Here is a 15,916-nt window from a genome sequence, read left to right as displayed (position 1 = left end):
CCTTTTCATAATTTATTTCAGTCTTCCCAGCTGACCTTCTAGTTAGCCCACTGCTCTCAGCAACAAAGGATATTGTGTTGTTCATTCAGGATGTGCTGATTCAGCCTTGTGAAATTTGACTTGAGAATTCAGAAAAAAAACAGGTAAAAGGCTTGAATAAAAAAAAGGTTTAATTTTAATTTTCTCTGCTATGAATTAATTTTCCCAAGTTGGCCAAAACCCATTTTCTCTAAAGAACCAGTCCTTATTACTGAGTTGCATAATTTTTTTGATCATCTCAGTTCCCTTTGCTCTAGTGAAAGAAGATACTTCACAATCTACTTTTTATACACTTGCAGTTTTCTCATTGGAATATGGCACACAGGCATTAATTTGAATCAACAGATAAGACAAGACAATATCTCTAGAATCATTAATAATAGATATACTTAAAAGCATGTTTCCTGAGGCGTAAAACAAATACATGAAGGAAACAAAAGTGACATTGACATAAATAATTGTATCTTACAATAGTAACCTAAGGCACAACTTAAACTCTCACAGAAACAGCTAGAATTCTACCTCTTTTCTCAAAGAAGAAGCTGCAGACTTAGCCCATCTATTGTCCATGAAATGTAATTTGCTATAAAGCATTAATCACCCATATTCTGGGAAATGCTTGGTTATATTCCCATCCAGATCTCTCCACAATTAATGTACGATGACAACTCTTTTTATTTTTTTCTTGTACTGTCTTATTGCTTTTCTTACAAAGGTTGAGGATTACTTTCCTCCTTTACACACAAGCCAAATTCAGTTCAAATGTACTCAGAAAAACATTACAAAACTGATGCTTTAGGATTCTATGTTTGTTATTGCTCAGTGGCTTCCATATGAAATCTACACAGGCTAAATATCAAAGGATGTTGTGTCTTTCTCCTACCTGCTCTTTGAAAGTTATCCTGAGATCCACTAATTGAGCTTTCCTGAGACCATTATCTACACTGTCATCCTCAGTAGTGATGTTCAATCTGTCAAAGCTTGTTTTTGTTTTAGATAAAGAGATGGAAGAAAGCTCAGATACAACATGTTCATCTGTCCTCTTAAAATTTCATTAAGGGAAATACCAAAAAACACTATTGCTGTGGTCATATACAGAATCACAGAATATTCTGAGTTGGAAGAGACCCACAAGGATCATTGAGTCCAACTCTGAAGTGAATGGTCCACGCAGGGATTGAATCCACAACCTTGGCATTATTAGCACTGTGCTCTAACCAGCTGAGGCAATCTGTAGAACTGCCTAAAGTGCAAATTTTGCAGCTTTTTCTGAATATGTAGTTCTTGATATTGCTGAAGAGAGAATAGATGGAGTTCTATTTTGTGAGCCATTCCATTGTTTCCGAGCTAACCACAAAGCCTTCAACTTGCAAAAAGAACCTGGAAAGGACCTACTTTTAAAAGATCAATTTTTATACTCAGGCAAATAAACACGTACAGCAACCAAGATCAAGCAAGAATGGTTGAAAATGTTTGTGGTGGAATTATGGGGGAATTTTGTTTTGTTTAAGTAGTTCTTTCCATCCCTTTTATTCTTTCATATGCACTATCCCCTCAGTGTGATTGCAGCACAGCATCAGGCAGTGAGCTGAACCAGGAACTGATGCAAGCTTTAAAAAATAAAAAACAACTTACTGAGCAGGATAGTAAATATTGAGAAAAAAATGAAAGGTAGAACATTGGCTGCTTAAGCAAGCAAAACTGCCAGAAGAGATGATCATTAAAACAGAGTATGACTGATTGACAGTTTATCAGGGGTTTCCAAGGTTGTGAGTTTTTACATAAATACCTATTTCTCTTTTTAAACTCTCACTGTAACTGAGCAAATCACTTTTGAGCTCCTCATTTGCCTAGTTATTAATTTCATTATTAATTTCTTTGAGATTATTAAAGTCTTTAATGCTGTGCAGTATTCTTAGTGGAAGAAGTTTTAGAGTGACGGACAGGTTTTGTATATTGTGTTAATGAATGAAATGATTGAGCTATTTAAATGGATCTTGTTAAAATGCTATGGGCAACAAGATGTAAAAAAAAAAAAGGAGAGACTTTTAATGTCAACATGATCTTTTAAGGTTGAAATGTAATAATTGCTTTGATTGAATATTAAGACTGCAGTGTCCTTGCTCTAACACATATCTGCTGGCTGATTACTGCTTCACTAAGGAGAGAGTGTGTTATTGAAAATTCAATTAAAACAAAACAAAAGCCAGATTTTTGTCCTTTAAATTACATTGCATAAAAAGAAAGTGTGGAGGAAGAAGTACTGAGAAATAATGTAAGAGCATGAAGGAAAACCACTCAACATAAAAGAGACCAGAACAGAAGTGGTACAAGAGAGCATGGGAGAATGAGGGTATAAAGAGCACTAAAATATCTGCAAAGGAATCTTTTGCAATCAAAGTAGTTGCATATACAAATGGCAATTTTTAAATATTGTGTAGATACAGAGATCAGAAGCTACAAATGTAGATACAAATGCATCAGAACTCTTTCTGTTTCTCCCAAATGGATTCAACAATCTGTCTTGACATTTCACAGCAGAGATGGTCAACCTAATGTTGCTGCAGATAGTTAGAAAATTAATTTTTTGACAGACTACCCACTTTCTGTGTAGGCTGATGCTTATGTTCATTCATGACACTGAAGATTTAGGTGTAGGTCTTCAGAAGGTATCAACAAAGAACAATTTTTCTTGCAAGGTGTGTTGTGGAAAGATCAATACAAGTCTTTCTTGAAAGACCTTTGTTAATGATAGGTCTTCCAAAATCTCTGTAAATTCTATTTCTGGCATAATATTTTGCTTTTCTGTTCTGTATTGTGAAAATGCTGAATCAGGTGAAAATGCTGAAAGACATCCTGATTTATCATGTATAAACCTTTCACAAGGTCCTTATTTATCCTGCTATTTTCTAAGACACGCGTTCTGGAAAGACTGTCTGAGAATCACCTCTGGTGAGGACAGAAAAGGAGGAGAAGCTTCTATGTATGTGAGACCATAAAATGGCCTCATTTTGGGCTAAAATGGCTAGCAGTTCTTCTGTTTTATCATGAAAGGCCACAACAGTCGTGAGATCTTCCACAGGATTTCTCTCAAGTCTATCTAAAGTCAACAGTTCAATGTCTTTTTTTGGAAAGAATGGAAAACTCATACTAAGTCTACATCTAAAACCAGATTTAAACTGATAATTACATTACAGAGAAGAAATAGTATCACTCTTTATCAGTAGCATCATCTTTCCTGTCCCTGATTATAAATATTTTAGAGTAGCTTGTTCACGAACTTTCTGTGATCATCAAGTTTGACCCTAAATCACTACATGAAGAGTGTGTTTCAGCATTATCTGTGCAAGTGCCTCTTAAGTGTTGAATATTCTTAGTGCTTGATTTAGTAATGCTTCATCTGGAGATTTTTTACTTTGTGCCAATAAACTTGACTTATTTAGAGCTCTTGGCCCTGGTCCACTATTTCTTTGTTAAATGTTTAGCACTTGTAAGTGTTGTGACCCTTTTGGCAATGCAAGTAATCCTAATTCCAGCAATTTACACTTGTCAGTTTGCTTTAAACTCCATTACTGCACACTGAAATTTTCCACACAATGGTTTGGAGACCATTTAACAAATAACAAATTGGAGATAGAGGGATTTTGTCCATTATGTCACAATTAATTATTTATCACAATTTTGGTTTTGTGTTACAGAACTGTGACCTGGCCCAGCAGAGCATTGTTCATATTGTTCAGAGTCCACAGAACAACAGTCAGAACAAGGAGAAGGCAGAAGATAGCTGTGTTGGAGGTGTTCTAAAAGCCTTGAAAAGGGAACCTGAGAGTTTAACTCGCATAGATCTCAGTACCAGCATCCTCCCATCAGTCTCTGCAGGGTTGGCAGTTATTCTGGATCCTGGAAAAAACAGTGTTTCACATCCCACTGAAAAATCAGGTAATTCAGTGACTTAGTACATTCCAATATACATATCTAAATGTGTCTTTTTCTTTCTTAGGGTGAACAGTTCTAGTTCCATACCACGGGGAAGAAGCCCTTAAAATATATGGTTTATTTTATTTATTAAACAAAAAATACAACAATATTAAGATGATAAGCATCTGATGTGTCTTCTAGAAAAATAATTTTGCTTCATGGATGAAATTAGTGATTTCTTGTGTTGCTCCTGTATCTAACTTATATTATGCTCATATATTTATAAATTATTATAAAATGGAAAAACCCCCAGAGGTCTATAAGAAGGTAAAATATAGTCTCTGTAAAATTTCCATTATAGAAGTTTCCTTGACTAGAATGTTGGGCAGCTTATGCCTTGCAAATGTGCTTAATTCCCAGTCTGTTGGGACAGTTTCATACCCAAAAATTTTATAAAAAAATATTTACAATCTATTTAAGATTTATTAAAACTTTGCTGGCACAACACATGATGATGATGATTCATACTATGGACGTTTGTAGTTCGTCATCCACCAAATGGTTACTGAGAATATCTTCATTGTGAAAATTAATCTGAGGCACAGGTTACTGCAAAATGATCTTACTGACCCCCTTGCCCCAGTGAAGATACATCATTCTGTGCAATACCAGATACTGTTGTGATTTATCATAATAGTCCATCAGAGATGTCTTTTTATAAAGAACAGTACACAAATACCCTTTTTTCACAGTATAGAAGGTAATAGCAAACATATATATCCAGAGTACAGAAGATAAATTGTGAATCTGACAGAGGTACCTCTGTGACTAACCTGGCCACAGAAATCATCTTGCTTAACCAAATGGCTACTAAAACTGTTAAAATAACTTCCAAAGAATTTATTAAGTAGCTCATGCAGAAAATATACAATCCACGGGAGGGTCACAGAAGTATTCCACAACTGACTTGGTCAACCTCTCACTGACAACTAATGATGAATGAGTGTGGTTGGGGAGCAAATTAGTACCCAGCTTAATGATCCACATCTCCCAATCTGAATGAGTAATGAGATAAGAGGGGTGCATGCTGATTTAAATCTGGTAAACTAGGGACAGGTCTTCAGCCTGGGCTTACTCTCAGATGAAAGGCAATTGTGTGAGCTTTTAAATATTACCACATATTTATTTTTTCATTACTGTACATATGTAGAGGGATTTAACAGCTGTGCTTGACTTTACAGAATAGTCTATACATGTGCAAGGACTCTTAAAATGGGACATGTTTGTCCACAGACTACAAACTCTGTGAAGCTAAGCATTAACTGATAGGTGTCTTCTATTGCAGCAAATATTTTCATGGCAGAATGCATGAGGACAAAATGTATCGATAAAATATGTGGGCTAGTTTTATCTGTGATTAAACTATAAAGACTTTTTATCATAAAAGAAAAAAAAAGAAGACCCACTCTAATAATTGATAGTTCTTTGTGGAAGGATGTTAATAATAAGTTGTTTTTAAAGGCCTGTTAACTTCTTTTCTTGTTTTGATTCTCACTATTAGAATTTGTCCTTTTGTCTGTTCAGCTCCATCCCTTTGTTCAATAGGGGGAACTATATTTTTCCTTATGGATTTAGGATGAGTTAATTTTCAGTCACTTAAAAAACTAAAAAGAAAGATTATTCCAAAGATCAGTTTTGCAGTAAACTTTACTGTGTAGCAGGGATTTCCTTTGGCATAAATGAAATGACTAATAGTAGTGGGAATGAGTGGCTTAAGAAAGTGGGTACCATCACTGATAGCTGAAATTATACTTACCAAGCTGTTGTCCTAGGAGATGAATGGTTGTGGTGATTAGTCTACAGCAGCAACCTACACAGGTGAATGAAGTATAATCTTTATTGTTTAATGTGTACATGACAAATTTAAACATACAATTTAGAGGCAAATGTTTAATTAATTGATTAAATTAATATTGTTTAGTCTGACGTGCTGCACAGCTATTCCATAATTGCAGCAGTAAACACTGAGACTGTAAGTCTTTCTAAAGCCTAAGTTATTTTTATTTGTTATGCTGACCCCGTGTTCCTGCCCTGATTTTATTTGCCATCCTTTGAATTCTGAGAAAAAACGTTTGTGGTAATTTTCACATCACAAGAGCTTCTCCCAGAAGCTTTAGCAGCATTGGACTGCTAAAATAGTATTTTTGAAGTATTTACATGAATGCTTAGAGACCAAAATTTCACTAGACAAACCAGGAGAGAGGCAACTCTTGTTATGCTGTACTGCTATTATATAAGCAATATACTTAGGTAGTATGAACTGCTACACTTGATGAGACAAAAACCCTTATGGCCTGGCAGTGTGTCCCCATCAAGGATATAATTCCTTGCAGAAGCATGTAACAGGACATCCTCCTCCCAGCTCACCCCCACTCTTGTGTGAGTAATGAAACCCACTTCTGAGATGCATCTTACTTGCACTGTGTTTTTTAGACTACAGTGTGTTTCTCTATGAGAAATTCAGAAGTTTGAAAGTCATTAACAAGTTGAAAAAAAAAAGAAAATGGATCCAAATAATCTCTTCATGAGAGAATTCCAGGTTTCCTGTCTTTGCAGACAAAAGTAATAGACATGCCTTTTCTTCTCAGTTTTTGTTGTTGTTTTTCTTGGGGTTTTTTGTTTGTTTGTTTGTTTTGTTGTTGTTTCTTTGTTCTGAAAACTATTGCGTAGTTTTTTACAGTGGACATGTAAAAAAATCTCAGCACAAGACTTTCATTCTACTTCACCCCTTTCTAATTTGCCTCTCTCCAATATCTGGGACAAAGAGCTTTAATAAACATAATGTAAGTAAATGAATCTATGTTCCATAATGGTTGCATATCAGTAGGTACATGTATAAGATGAAGAGATAATGGTTGGACTCGATGACTTTAGAGGTCTTTTCTAACCTTAACAATTCTATGAATCTCTGATTTCTACCTGAAAAACAATGAATCTGTAAAATATAAGAGTTTGTATGACTCATCTGCTGAATATGAGACTGCATCATGATTTCAGATTCAAGAAAGCCAATAGAATATTTGGAAGTATAAACAGAAAACAGAATGGAGTGGAGAAAATGTTTTTTCTCTGCTTTTGAAACTTGCATAACTAAAACCAGTATAACTCAGTCTTTTGATGACTAAACTGTTAGAAGATTCAGGAGCCAACTCATGAGAATCCTACAAAAGTGCATGTCATGATTGGTTTATATTTGTTTTGGCATCTATGGAGTGGAAATTTGGTCATGTGGGAATATTAGATCTTACCAGCTATGTTAGGATTTTAGCTCTCATTGTCTAGAAAGTGCAAGCCAGCAAATATAAAATACAAATACTACACATGGATTTTAACTTGCCAGGAAATCAACCACCAATGCAAGTTATCCTAGCTTACAAGAATTCTCCACATTTGTCCATTTAAAAAAATGTGGAACATTTTTTTCTGAAACATGAAGAGAGGACTTCAAGCTAGAAGTAGTATGGATCATGCTAGGCAGAAAGTCACACTGCAGAATCCCACTCCCTCCCCTTTTTAAAAGTATGACTGATGTATGAGTGATGTCAAGCAAATTTGTAATATGAAAAAAATAGAGTTAGTTCAACAGAATATGAATGTTGTTACTCACGTAATTTCCAGGTTAATCCATTATCAGCTGGTTTATTATTTTGTCTGAATCAAGTAGATGTGGTCATCATTACTTAGGGATTTTTGTTTTCAACTTTTAAATAAATGTTCATCTTAATGTCAGTTCCAAATAAAAATCCTGGTGTCCTTCAGGTAGACTTTACAAATGCCTGCATGCAAGGCACCTCTGTTTCCTTATCTTTGCATCTTCTTCTGTTCACAGAAAAGTTAATTAAGTCCTGGTATATACTGATTTACGTGTGTCAAGCTGTAAATTCTAGCAAAAAGAGGTATTGACTGTTTTCCATCTAGTTAGGAAATGCTTTACCAAAACTTAATATATGTTAAACTTCTTGTCTTTCCCAATAATACAAGTATCAGTTAAGGCAGATGAAACTGTCATTACCAAAACCTCAGTATTGTTAGTGGTGCAGGAAGTGATGAATTGGTGCCCATTCCATGTAAGAGTCTGATTCCATGAAAGAGACAGTAAAAAACACTTAGAAGGGAAAGCCACAATTTAGGGTGTGGCTAGTCACATCTGTTCATATTTCTGAGGCAAGCCCTGGTGAATAAAAAAAAACCCATATCAATTTAACCGTTTAAATTGCTGACATTTAAAAATAGTTTTTGAATAGTATTCTGATGACTATGTGTTAAAAACACCTGTGCCCTGCAATTGATATTACACTTTGTTATAATTCATTTACTCAAAAAACCTAAAAGGATAAGAATTTTTGTGTCAAATCTGTTTGAAGTAAATGAGCAGTCTAAACTCCTGAAGTACTGTGAAATTACTTCACAGTTTTATAGACCTTATAATCTCAGATTAGATCCAGGTTGGGCAGCGTTGTGGTGTACATCTCCCTCCCCATTTGCATGTGGTGCTAGGCTGAGTACCACTGCCCAGTACCGAACTGAGAACAACTGCAGCTCTTTCTTATCCCTTTTCGAGAATTTCAACAAAATGTGAGGACTCGTCCTTTCAGAATGGCTTCCAGCCTGGAAAGAATATTTTTATTGTCACTCATAAACATGAAGTTCTGACCTAATATTGCTTTTTTTTGTTACAAATATGAATATCTAAGAATTTACTATTTCCTTAAAAGAGATAAAAAAGGATTCCTCAAATTTCTCGTGTCATTTAGCTGCATTTTTTTCAAAGAAAGCTAATCAGCGTAATTTTTTTTTTCCTTTGGCACGGGTGCAAATAATTTGTGGCTTAATTATAACATTAATTAATTAATTAGTTATACCTTAGGCCCATGGTATTGTAAATCAGTAGTTTTAACAAGGAAAATCAGTATTCTATGCGATTTACATTTAGTAATTAGGCCTTTTTTCCTAGAGTTATCAACATTTTGTTTTAAAAACAAATTACCAGAGTGCTTATACTGACCTTTCTTAAATTTCTTGAAATATAATGCAGCATTTCCTCGTGGTTACATGATTCTTATCATAGTCCTCTTTCACAGACATCCATTTGAATAAAAATCATATTGCTGGACAAGAAAAAGTAGTAAATTATTTAATATGCAACCAATGTATTCTTTCAGTAGACAAATTCAAGTAACTGGTTAGGTTACTATTTATTTTGGGATTTGGTGCCCTGGCAGTTTACTTTTGTGTTAGGATTAAACTACTTTTAATTTAAATGAAAATGCATCAAGCAGCTCATTGTGATTTAGCTTATATTTGATTCAGATTTTTATAATATATTATTTTACAAACTTTTAAATATTAAATACAATACTAATTTGAGGATCAATCTACACTCAGAAAATAGAAGGCATTAATTAACCTTTTTAAGAAATGCAGAAAAAATACCAACTCAGAAATAATACACCAGTCCTGATTTTAACAAATAGTTTCTGGGAAGCGAGGCTGCATTTGTCTTCGTTACACACCGTAAATTTGTACTATATGTACAGTTCTGTCTTAAAGTTCAAAACAGAGTTTTACAAAATTCCTGCATTGAATTCCTGCACAGCTCTTTCTGTGCTAGTGGTTAGGTCTGGCACATTGTTAATTGCTATCACTGTGCCTTCACTATATACTAAATACTATACTATATATACATTATATACTAAATACTATACTTCATTATATATTAAACTGTTAGACTTTCACTGTGAGGCTTTTTATTTTAAATTTGCTGTCAATGTACAATGCCATAACCAGATGCCATGTTCATTGCAATGATGTGTTGTAGTCACAAAAGTTGAGTTCATTGGGCCTGAGAGCTCTTTTAAAAGAGAAACTGGAACTAAAGCACTTGTCTTCCTTCCTCTCCATTTTTCCTTTCTTATTTGATAGTTTTATACTTCTTGTCCCAGTCCTGAATCTCCTTTGTGCTCTTCACTGCTTCCATTGTTTTTTTGTTTTGCCAGCTATCTTTCATGGGTGTTCTATACCTGGGAGATGTTCTACCCATTTGCAGTCCCTCATGCATGTTTTGTTTTGTTTTTTGGTTTGGTTTGGTTTGGTTTGGTTTGGTTTGGTTTGGTTAACAAGCTTTTGTGATCTGGATGCCTCCTAAGACAAAGATGTGTGCAACTACACACCTCTTTGTTGATTTAATAGTCACATTGCTCACATACTTGATGCAAAATGTTTACACATTGTGCCTGACTAGATTGTCACAGTGTTAGAACATCTTTTTCAGAAGTAAAATCTTTGAAGTATGTGCATCTCAGGTCTAAAAATCCATGTGTGTTAACAGAAGAGTATCATTTTCATAGTGTAGAGAGACATTAGATTTCATTTTAGCTCAATTGCACTAAATATTTCCTACATATTGAATGAGAGTTTTTTAAAAAATTAAGTACTCAAGCTCTTTCGTAAATGTTGTATGACAGAAGTTGTTGAACTGTGATCCATGTTTGAAGCTGTGAGATCCAGAAAGGTTTTTATTAATGATCCAATGAGATGGTGGTTAGAGTGCTCTAGCTCCACTTGTTTTTGACTTCTAAAACATATTGCAGCCCTGGAGTCGTGGAATTGTTTAGGTTGGAAGAGACCTTAAGGTCATTGAGTCCAAAGGTTAACACAACACTGCCAAGTCCACCAATGAACTATGTTCCTAAGTGCCACATCTGAACTTTAAATACCTCCAGGAATGGTGACTCAATTCCTTCCCTGGGCAGCTTGTTAGTGTCAGTGTATATTAAATTATCCCTCTTGATGCTGTACTTTCTTGGATTATGCTCTATGAGTATGTTCAGAGGAAGGTACTTATTTTCCCCGAGGAAAATGTTTCCTGTTAAAAATAGGATAATGTTTCTGAAACAGTACTCTTTTTTTGATGCACAGCAAAAAGGAAGTTTTTTAGATACAAACCACAAAACCACAGAATTGCTATAATGTGAGATTAAATATATTGCCAATCTAAATCTAGTTCTCTTCTTTTAATACTTTCCTGTTTTGTATACAATAATTCAAAAGAAAAGATGTCCTTATTACAAGGAATTTTATTTAGAAAAGGAGTATTCCCCTTTTCAAATAGTAACCCATGTACCCCTGTCTGATTATCCTTCATATTTGTTATCTGGGCAAGTTGACAAGATTGGTAATGGTATTTTCTATTCTGACCTTCATTGGAAAAAAACAGTCTCCAGTGTCAAATCAAGGCTTGATTGGAGAAGAGAGTTTTCAACCCAGAAATTAACTATTTCTAGTTCTTTCAATATTTCTTTTAAGAGAATTAATCTTAAGAAAACTATTCTACTTCCAGTAGGGTTATGAAAATTTGTCATTACAAAGTCCTTGGAAGTTTGCTCTTATGTATATTTTATCTTCTTTTAGGGTTATTAACCCTTGACAATTCACTGCAGCAATACTTCCAAATTCTATATATAAAAATTGATATCCCCTCTTCACCTTCTAGCAACAGCAGAAAGTGATTTTATAAGACATTAGCATAATGGAACCTTTTCAATAAAATGATAAATCGAGCCCATTTCAGAAAACAGAACGCACACTTGATAATTTATTGCAGCCAGTGCCATGCTGGAGACCTCATTCATATCATATGCTTTTAAGGCTGATGAGAATGGTACCGTTTTCCCATCACATCTGGCATGTCTGTGAAATTAATTTGAGAGGAAAATTGTAAAAAATGCTCTTTTCTCATAGAGGCTAAAGCTCTTCCAGGAATGCTTATCTTTACATGACATAATTGTCTCTCATGAACGAGGCTAATTACTTTATTTTTTTAAAGGCCCTTCCATGTTAATTGAACAGTGGCTTTTGCTGACTCCCCTGTGTCAAGGGTGAGGTGGAACAGAGTTGTGTTCTTAGAACGTATTTTGATTGGTTATGAGGGACAACATGGATGGACTTTCTTTTGCAAGTGCATAATTTGCATCTTTACAACCCCAGCTGGAGGTGACATTTGTAGGTGGAAGGTGTTATATACTGATGAGCCAAAGCTATGCATTTTTTCCAGAAAAAAAATATGTATGTTTTCCAGAATAATTGTTGACATTAATTTATTACTGATGCTCCTAGTTAAAATGGGAAAGTAACACTTAGGAAAAATCCCTTATATATAAAAACATTGATGATAGAGTTTTAGGGTGATTCTTTTTTGACAGGAAGAGTCCAATCATGAGGCACAAGTAAAAATCATAAAATCATAGAATGGTTTGAGTTAGGAGGGATCTTAAAGGACATCTAGTTCCAACCCCTCTGCAATGGGCACCTTTCACTAGACCACGTTGCTCAAAGCCTCATCCAACCTGCCAGGGTTGGGGCATCCGCAACTTTTCTGGGCAACTTTTTCCAGTGCCTCACCATGTACTGCATGGTTTCTGTTACGAGTTCTTGGCACTTAAAATGACAGGATTCAGTCTGTGCTCAAGTCATGTGCTCAACATTCATTAATGTCATTGGAGCTCTGTGTGCACAAGGACATTGGGAGAACAGACCTTTTATAAAGGCTTGGTCTACAGAAAGTGATTACATGGAAGAGATTAAGAAATTCTGTTGATAGTAGAAGGTAAAAGTAGCTTTGCAAAACACACCCTGCTTTCTCCTTATAAATACAAATTATTTCAGTGGGAATAAATTTGAACTTCTGTGAAAGAAAAAGATCATTGTATTTGGCAAGGGAAGACACGTTGTCTGGTTTTGGTTTGGTGGTTTTTGGTTTTTGTTTTTTGGGTTTTTTTTGTTTATTTTTTTGTGTGTGGGGTGTCCTTGAAAGCCACCATGCTTGCTAAGCACCATCATTTGCATTCCAAGCTTCCATGATGCCCTACTGGTGCAACAGTTAGTTCTGTGGGTCTTGACATTTACTTGTCAGAAGACAGGAATAGAGAAAAAGAAACATGGGTATGGAGATGGGGTCTTTGGGTGCAGAGTGAAGGAACAGAAGGACATTGTGCTCCAAGTTGAGCCTGCTCATCATATACTGTTCTCATTGATGTTCAGCTTCCTGCAATGCTGCACAACTTGTCAGGGATTTTATTATAAGCCCCTGGTTTTATTATAACCTCCTGGTTTTCAGTGCTGGCTGACATTATCTTATTGCCTTTTTGCTATGAAGGTGGTTTAAGCAAAATTGTGAAAAAGATCAGAAGTTCACTTGAGCAATTAAAGTAGCAGGAAACACAGCTCCTCCTTTTGTTCACCACAGTTTGCTCTTTAGCTTTGTCACAGAATAAATATTCAGCATATATTACTGGAAGGAAACTCTATACTGGCAACAGTTGGTTTCTGATTTAAAGGTATATCAATTGGCAACTGAATTTTTTTCTGCTGCAACTCTTCCCTAATAATTAGCCTCTACTAATTATTTTGGGGGTAGCTGAATCAAACGTCAGTAATGTTTTAAATGAAGTCTGTGCTGGAGATATGGCCAGGTAAAGATCATGATTAACATTATCAGGGACTTTTCCCAAGCAAATTTTAGTTCTCTTCAAAAGAATGTTGTGTTTATTCTAATAAAAACTAAATAAATAGCAAAATCTTCACTATCTTCAGCAGTGAAAGATCAAAATTTCTGATTTTATGTAGATTAGTGATTATGGATATTTCATTTTAATCCCTCTTGATATCCAAAATGTGATGAATAGCTATATATCCTGGTTTCTAAACCCCACAGCATTGTTCACAGTAATTTTTCATGTGTTAAAGTCATAATGAGGAAACGTAACAAGGGCTGTAGTTGAGATAATATTTGACTCATCTTGAGCCATGTCTTCTTTATAACTCTAATCATTGTTAAGTATTTAGGATAGAAATGTAAAAAATCTGTTTCGAACAGAAATGTTCTCAGTCCTCAACATTTTCCTTCTAATCTGTAATAGAAATTTTTCAGGTATACTAAATCTAGCAGTGTAAATGTGAACAAACACATTTTGTATCTGCTATCCAGGCACAAAGATCTGTGGTGACCAGTAATATGTAGATAAATAAAACATCTTCATGAAACATTGCCATATCTAAAAACATCTAGCATTCTCTTTTCTGCAGAGTCTCTTTCATATTTCATTTTGCTATCCCTATTCTCCTGTAGCCCCCTCTGGAGTCTCCTTCTCTGGCTAAATGGCTTATAAACATACTATAAATAGGGCAGAACTGTAAGGTTGATTACCTCTGGCACAGATATGTAGTAGAACAGGAATCTGCATTAGGTACTGGAGATGTAGATATAATACCTTTATTGTTTTCTAGATTATCATAATTCTTCAAGAGAATCAACTAGAGATCAAATGCTGACTGATGAAGGAGGTGGGGACGCATTGGGATGAAATCTTTTCTCTTTAGAATCTGCAGGAATGTCTTCTACTTTATAGTGTGAGCTGGGAATTCAACACTAGAAAGGAGAACCCCTCCAACACATAACTTTGTCAAACTGTGAAAAGCATTGTATGGAAAGAAAAACAAACCAGCTTTCTTAGGTTTTTGTGAGATGGCTTTTGTAGAGATTAAGAGGTATGAAGTACATCTCAAGTGGAATGTACAAAATAGTCTTTAAGCATTTCTGTCTAACTTCAACAAAACCATTCTACAAAATCAATTTGTTTAATTGATTGGCGTGGCACCCCAGGGAACGACTGAGAGTTCAGCTGGCAGCCTCTGGTTTGGAGTCACACTAATTGGGAGTAGGGTAACAAGCAGCTGCTAAAGCTCTGTGCTGTTCATAGATAGGGTGGTGAGGAGTGGAGGCTCTGCAGGTCATGAGATAGGAAAGCCAACGTGGGGCAGAGGGTGGTTTCCTAAACTGACAAGTTGAAGAATGATAGCAGGACTTGGTTTAAATTAATCCAGCAGAGAATTGCTATGCAATCTAGTCTCTAAAATGCAATGAACATTTCATACTGATGTCACATTTGAAGACACTGCACATATAGTATAAAACATATAATATATATGTATATGTATAATATATCTATGTATATATGTATATATATATGTATGTATCTATATATTATATATACATATAATAAAATGTATAAACATATATAAAACATATATAATAACTGATGAATCAAAGAGCATGTTGGTAAATGAACCCTATGTATGTTGATAATATCTCTTACTGAGAAGGCTCACAGGGCCAACAAATTACTGCATTCTCACTTCATCATAGGTTAGCATTAAAGGAAAAAGGGGTAATTGAGAGTTAAAGTGACAAATATCTACTTAGAAATTTCAACATTAGCTTAATTTATTCTGATAGAGAAGCCATTCGATTCCTTCTGGATAATAAAGTTTTCCTGTTGTTTATGAAGATGATCAAAGCCAACAGGTTTATCTGGCTGCAGCCACCCCAAAGGGTCTCTCCAAAGTGAAGTGGGACAAGGTCATGAGCTGAAGCTCAAAGCTTTCCTGTGTAGAATTATGCATCTTGGCATAGCAAGAGGGATCACTAGACCATAGGTACCATCACCTCTCTGTGAGAAATTTTTAGATGTGTTGAGGCATCTGTAAGAGTTGCAAGGATAAGATTAGTTGGTATCACTGTTTCAAAGTCTGAGACTATTATTTCAATGCTTCTTATCAAATAACAGACGTAGATGCTCAGCAGACTGTACGTGTAAACATGTCAGTGAGGATTAGTATGATTCCATTTTCTGCACATTTAACTTCAATGCGATGAATCTTGCTGCCTTTCAGCTAATCTGTGGAGGGGGAATTCTGCTAGTTAATGCAGAGCTAGAGATGCTTTGAGGTTTAAGCTCTGAGCTTAGAATGCACTCTGTCTTTCTCTTTGTCTGTCTTTCCCTTTTTCTGTCTTTCCTTCTTTTCCTGAAATACTTCATTCCGTGTTTTTCTTCCTCTACAG

At 35.2% G+C, this 15,916-nt stretch overlaps 1 protein-coding gene across 1 annotated transcript in view; it reads left to right on the top strand.

Annotated features, from left to right (window-relative positions):
• Nucleotides 1-15,916, top strand: part of PRKN (parkin RBR E3 ubiquitin protein ligase) — a 674,960-nt gene that overhangs the window by 206,596 nt on the left and 452,448 nt on the right. Inside the window, exon 3 of the mRNA XM_030945351.1 lies at nucleotides 3,738-3,978. Within this exon, the coding sequence (XP_030801211.1) occupies nucleotides 3,738-3,978 (241 nt within the window). The remainder of the gene's footprint in view (nucleotides 1-3,737; nucleotides 3,979-15,916) is intronic.

Source organism: Camarhynchus parvulus, chromosome 3 (assembly GCF_901933205.1).
Source record: "Camarhynchus parvulus chromosome 3, STF_HiC, whole genome shotgun sequence".
NCBI classification, from domain to species: Eukaryota; Metazoa; Chordata; class Aves; order Passeriformes; family Thraupidae; genus Camarhynchus; species Camarhynchus parvulus.
This window is presented reverse-complemented; position numbering and strand designations above follow the sequence as displayed.